General features: G+C 40.7%; 1 protein-coding gene across 3 annotated transcripts in view; it reads right to left on the reverse strand.

Moving 5' to 3' along the window:
- Positions 1-3,788: 3,788 nt before the first annotated feature.
- EXOC5 (exocyst complex component 5) overlaps positions 3,789-6,798 on the reverse strand; it is a 30,086-nt gene continuing 27,076 nt past the window's right edge. For all 3 annotated transcript variants that reach the window (XM_080617676.1, XM_080617675.1, XM_080617677.1), the window contains one exon: positions 3,789-6,648. In XM_080617676.1, the coding sequence (XP_080473802.1) occupies positions 6,460-6,648 (189 nt within the window). In that variant the 3' untranslated portion in view covers positions 3,789-6,459. The remainder of the gene's footprint in view (positions 6,649-6,798) is intronic.

Raw genomic sequence — 6,798 nt, forward strand, 5'->3', positions numbered from 1 at the left:
AGAACCAACATCTCTTAGTCCATTCTCTCCTCCATCCTTTCTAACAATAAAACACAGCATGAAGAAACTTTCAGCAACAGCTGCTGCTGCTGTGATGCCTGTCTCCCAAAACAGTATTTGTTCCTTCCAGCTCTGGCTCCAGCAGCCTTATCAACAATTCTGGGTTTCAGTGAAAGAAAAGAGAGAAGCTTTAACACTTCAGGAAGAAAAAATCTTAAGTATCAACTTTCAAAGAACATTGCATAATAGAAGAGCAGCTGAACAAGCTGGCACTTCCAGCTATGGGTCTCGAGGCAGTCACACATGCTCTAAAATTACATTACCAGGGTGGAATAATTCCAAACCTCCAAGGATGACAAACTATAGCTCTCAGCTACTGGACCCTTTTAGGCAGCCTACGCAGGGCAAGCGAACATCTTTTCTGTAGCACAAGGGTGACCTTTGTCACCCTTGTGACAAAGCCTCACATTACGCTGAGGCTACACAACCAGGGGAGGGTAAGGGCAGGCAGAAAACATGCATGCTGACCCCTCGCAGCAGGGGTAAGTGGCTCAGCTGAGACCAGGACAGGCTTTAGCATGACAAACATAGGGACCACCACTGCCTGCAGCTTGGCCAGTGTTGAAACCTCAGCTCCAAGGTCTCCTCACTTCAGAGGGGAAACAGCTGTGCAGATGAGCAAGATTTGGGACCGCTGTAAGAAAGTCTCAAATCTATTTTCATCCCATATCAGGATGAGTTTAATTTACAAATAAATAAACTGCAAATAAAATTTCAAGATATAACCAGTGAGTATTCATTTTGGTTTATTAAGGTGTTCTCAAATATACTATTCCGAGATGGCTGAACTTTACATTTCATGTTACTTTCCCGACATGTTACCTTCCCAACATGTTACCTAATGGATGCTGAAGCTGAGAGATTTTTCCCTGCCTTGCTTGGTGCCTTACCTGAAATGACAACATAATGCACTGTAAAGCCCAGTCAGGGGAGAGCATAGAGAAACAGAGACCTGCAAAGATGAGAGAATACGAGGAAGCTAGAGGAATACAGGAGAAGGGAACTAAACTCTTTCTACCAGGCTACATGTGGATGAAGAGCCAACAGATAATACGTAAAGGTCTCCTAGGAGTCACGCTGCAAAGGCACAAGTTGAAGTGTGGTAACAGAGGGGAAGGGATAGTGCAATCCTGAGATCTGGAAAGAAAACAGGGCATAGGGATGTAAAGCTAGTAGAATAAAAGTAGAAATGAAGGCTTCCACATACACTATGGGATGTATTGACACAGAGTAAGCAGTGCCCCATACAAGAGAAAAGACGACAGGCAAACACAGCTGCTTCCCCACTCTAAGATAAGCAGAAGACATGGTACAGAAATCTCCTACCATCAAAAGAAATTAGAATGAAGGAAATAAGACAAGCAGAGCAGTGAACATGACTGGGTAGGAGATCTGGCTCTCCCCTCTCCTTAAAACAGGTGTAGAAACATTGGGAAAGAAAATAACATTGCCAGCCTTGACATGCAGAGAGAAAATATTCCAACGTGGACAGCAAAATGGAAACCTACCTCCACTTAAAACTAGCACAGAAGTGAGGGTGGTGGTGGAAATAATGCCTAGAAACCAATATCCAGCAGAACATCAGATCAGGAAAGGCAATCCTAGTTTTCAGTTGTTCTCTAGAATAGCTTTTGGTGCTGACAGCCGGCTTATCCTCCCTGCTGTTCCTAGGGCTAGAAAAGCAAAGAAGAGCATTTACCTGCATTTAAAACTTGACAAGCAATTATTTAAGATATCTGCTTCCTTCATATAGGAAAAACCATCACGTCAATCTGGTTTCTCCATCCATGACTGGTTCAGCGCAAGTGCTAGTCCAAATTAAGACAGCTATTGCCATGAAAACTTACTGCATAAAGCACCCTTCTGTTTTGGAATTTGTCATGACATCTAAAACCAAGTATATTAGGCTTACTGTCATGCACATACTACATTGAGAGACCTGGAACTCAGAGCTTCTGAAGAGCAGGACAATATGTACAATATGAAAGAACCCAACAGGCATCACCCTCTTCAGGGCACTTTGCAAGGTGCAGCATTTTTGACACATACTTGCACCATTCCCTACAGAAATGGAACAATCCATTCAGACAACACTTGACCACAACACCCCAACACCAGCTATATGACAGAGGATTGCTCCCAAGGCAACTGAAATTGTGAGTTATCTGCCAATATCATGCCATTCTCAAATCAAGTAGTCACAGATGTGCACTCAAGTACAGATAGTGTCTTCCTGTTTTATCCAACAGTTTCAAGATGAATGGCTCCATGGCAAAGTATTACAGCCAGTTCCCCTCCTCTGGAAACTTACCTCATTTCAGGATAGGACACATATGTGAAAAGTTCTAATTCCAGCCCTGCTTATTCTCCCAGGTTGATGCATATTCTCTTAGAGAAGAGATTCAGAGCAGTCCTGCAGAGAAGGACTTGGGGGTGCTGGTTGATGAGAAAATGAACATGAGCCAGCTTCAGTGTGTGCTCGCAGCCCAGAAAGCCAACCGTATCCTGGGCTGCATCAAGAGGAGCATGACCAGCAGGTTGAAGGAGGTGATCCTGCCCCTCTGCTCTGCTCTCGTGAGACCTCACTTGGAGTCTTGTGTGCAGTTCTGGTGCCCTCAACATAAAAAGGACATGGAACTGTTGGAACAAGTCCAGAGGAGGGCCACGAGGATGACCAGGGGACTGGAGCACCTCCCGTATGAAGATAGGCTGAGAAAGTTGGGGCTGTTCAGCCTGGAGAAGAGAAGGCTGCGTGCAGACCTCATAGCAGCCTTCCAGTACCTGAAGGGGGCCTACAAGGATGCTGGAGGGGTACTCTTTATTAGGGACTGTAGTGATGGGATAAGGGGTAACGGGTTAAAACTTAAACAGGGGAAGTTTAGATTGGATACAAGGAAGAAATTATTTACTGAGGGTGGTGAGGCACTGGAATGGGTTGCCCAAGGAAGTTGTGAATGCTCCATCCTTGGCAGTGTTCAAGGCCAGGTTGGATGAGGCCTTGGGTGGCACGGTTTAGTGTGAGGTGTCCCTGCCCATAGCAGGAGGGCTGGAACTTGATGATCTTGAGGTCCTTTCCAAACCTATTCTATAATTCTATGATTCTACATGTGAGGTTTCTATTAATCACATTTTAATGACCTCCTTCCATGTGCTATGCTACATCATTTCATAGAATAGTTAGGGTTGGAAAGGACCTTAAGATCATCTAGTTCCAACCCCCCTGACATGGGCAGGGACACCTCACACTAAACCATGCCACCCAAGGCTCTGTCCAACCTGGCCTTGAACACCGCCAGGGATGGAGCATTCACAACCTCCCTGGGCAACCCATTCCAGTGCCTCACCAGTTTAAAACTGCTTTTTCTCCACATCCTTTCAGTTCATGTCTTCCTCACACATTACCATCTAAGTATCTCAATCCTGTTTTTTCCAAACACTTCCATTTCAGAGTTTTTTATATTTTTGTGTTGTGAAGTATTCTTACAGAACACCAACAACTCCTTCCGGCCCTCTGCATACACAAACAGAATACAATACCAAATCATGTTAATAAATTATAGGACTTGTAAAAACACAGCTTATTTTCCAGCCCACAAGAGTTTACTGCAAAGCCACTTTCATCAACTGTAGACAACATAATTATACACACATACACATACTTCTTCTCAGGCATTCATTTGGCTGCCAGCCTAGGTTCTAGGAGGAAACATTAGAAAGGCAATACTTTAACTCATTACCTGAGCATTAAAAGGCATATTTGTATTTTGGATAGTATTTTATTGTATTCAGAAGCCACTGGAATTATTTTCCTCTTATGTATTGTAAGAGCTCTAAACTTAAAAAATGGGTGAAAATTATAGTTCCCTGCCCCATTCCAATCCAACTTGTAACATAAACTTCGTGACACTGGAGTCATCCCCAGAAACAGAAACTCTCAACGTGTGCAAGGGGAGATTTTTTTGAAGGAGAGGGAAAGCTCACACCAGTGACAAATTTGGTCAGTAAAATTACTTTTATTCCTTTTTTTTTTTTTTTTTCTTTAGTAGAAGGGCTCATACAAGTGAGTGTGAAGATATTTGAAGAACATGGAAATGAAATGAAAAATGTGTGGAAGAAATTGTTTTTATTGAGAAAGAGTCTACATATCTAAGTTTAAGTATTCACCTACTTCTTGCTGCCTCCTGATAACAGGCATAATGAAAATACTGCACTGAGCATATGCATGGAAAATGGCTAATAAAGCAAGAAATATAGTAAATACACTTCATACAACCTTAAAAAAATTTAAACAATCATACAACAAATTCTGAAGCACTTCTGTGATTCTGCAATCTTAACATTAAGCTCGCTGTTCAGAAGTGCTTACAAATTGACACTTTTTTTGTAGAAAGGTTTTGTATTGGTTAATAAAATCACAGCCTTAAAATTGTTGGCTTTTACTTACAGAGGTAAGAGAGGCATCATCTGAATTCACATCAGAGCTTTTGGAAAATAATAAAAATAGAATATTAACATTAAGCTCGCTGTTCAGAAGTGCTTACAAATTGACACTTTTTTTGTAGAAAGGTTTTGTATTGGTTAATAAAACCACAGCCTTAAAATTGTTGGCTTTTAGTTACAGAGGTAAGAGAGGCATCATCTGAATTCACATCAGAGCTTTTGGAAAATAATAAAAAAAAAGAATATTAAAAAAAAAAATAAAATGGCAGCAGCACAAGCCTGTGCCTCCTCCAGTGTCCAAAACTCTTTGTGGCTTTGCCATGGCTAAGGAATAGAGCTACGCAGCTCAACAAAGCAGTCGGTCTCCCCAAATGCTTTGAGACAGTCTGGCATCCATTCTCTTGTTTACTGATATAATACTCTACTAAATTTAAAATGAAGCAGAAGAACCTCAACTGACCAAGAGAAGTTCCACACAAGACTGTCAATATTGACTATGCCTGGAAATTCGTTATCAAAAGAGGAGAATTAATTTATTCGACCAACCAACCGATAAAGTCAGACATATGCTACTCTGAAGATGGGAGAGAAAGAAGTTTCCAAAACATATGCTGAGCCCAAGTAGAAATAAAGTGTTACAGATGATTTGTTCAGTGATGATGTAAGTCAGATTAAAGATACAAACCACAGCAGTTCTGAGCTGTTTTCCACAAGAGCTCCCTCTGAACAAAGGCCTATTTACAACAATTTTCAACTGCTTGTGGAAAAGCTACCCCTGATGTTTCAAACATCACTGATGCTTCAATGCACTATATGCACTCTATGGGGCTATCTCAGAAACACCTTGAATAAACACTGGAGTACAACAGAAACGAAAGTAGCCTGTCTCCAATATTAAAATTATGACCAGCGGAAGAGACACTTCTGCACACTTCAACATTTTATATTGCTCAGGCACTGAGGATCAATTATCTTGAGCACAGGAATTTTTAACTCTAGGGTTTTGCTAGAGCCACTGTCCATTCCTCCCAGAAATTAAAAGCTGGGCTACATTTCACCCTTTCACTTCATTATAATTTGAATTTATTTACATACAAAACAAGAGACAGGAGAAAGTTCTTACATTAATCCAACAATGGGCACCTTTGCTTTAGGCAAGGCAGCTGCATTTACTTCAAGAGCATATATAAAATTCAGTGTATCAGTATCAAACAAACAGTAATGTCAGATTATACAATGCCAATACATTCAGGTGGGCCCTTGACTATTAGGTACAAAAAAAACGAAGTCAAAGAATCAACTCCCCCCCCCCCCCAAACTTTCCACCGCTTTAGCTCTGTTTCGAATGCTACACAATGAATAAATTACGTCTTTCTGGGCTAGTGGCACTTTTACTCCTACATCTCAAGGAAATTCCAAGCTAATTAATTAGAGCAAGAAATTACATTGAGCGGGATAACATTTTAAATGAAAGAAATGACTTAGAAACACCAATCAAAGATAATTTGATTATCATTAGCTGTGCTGAGGTCTAAGTCATTAAAATTGATGAAGAATGTTTTTACACTGGTCTATTCTATGTAGTCTGTTACCTACACTATCTCTGTAGTTCAAGTCTAACAAATGGTATCTGATAATTCAATACTGAAGAATAACATTCTTTCAATGTACGACTTGCTTTCCTACACTGACATGTTTCTAATAAAGAGAAAAAAAATAAAAAGAATCAGTAGCAAGTAGATCTGCAAAACTCTTCACTGGGAGAACTTCAGCTTACATGAAATATTCAGATTTTTATCTGTTCACCTTCTACACAGTCATGTTTAAATATGGCTGCTGCTTTATTCTGAACAGCCATTATCCCAACAGAATTCACAATCATAGTTTGATAAGAAACCATTCCCTGTGCTTTCTAACAATTGAGGCCTGCCCAAAGGTACAGCACTTCTTTCCACGCTCTCAGCTGAAGTGACGAGCAAGACGAGCAGACCTATAATCGACACGCAGCTGAACAAAGGAGTGAAGGATGTTCTTGTCCAAATTAGCAAGTTGCTCTCCTGAGCAAACTTGCTTTAAATTATCCGGGGCTACAACCAGAAGATTGCAAAGTGCATGCAAGGTATCAAAGAGTTGTAACACCAGTGCAATCTGTGGTTAAGAGAAAAGAAAGAAACATATTAAGAGTTAGACTTGCTTGAAGTCTTATAAAACAACGTCCATTTAGATCTTCAAAATACTTCCTCCTGACAGAGGATTTACATCCATCATTCTCTCATGTGCTTAAATTTATATATAAAT

Source organism: Psittacula echo (assembly GCF_963264785.1).
Source record: "Psittacula echo genome assembly, chromosome: 5".
Classification (NCBI taxonomy): domain Eukaryota; kingdom Metazoa; phylum Chordata; class Aves; order Psittaciformes; family Psittacidae; genus Psittacula; species Psittacula echo.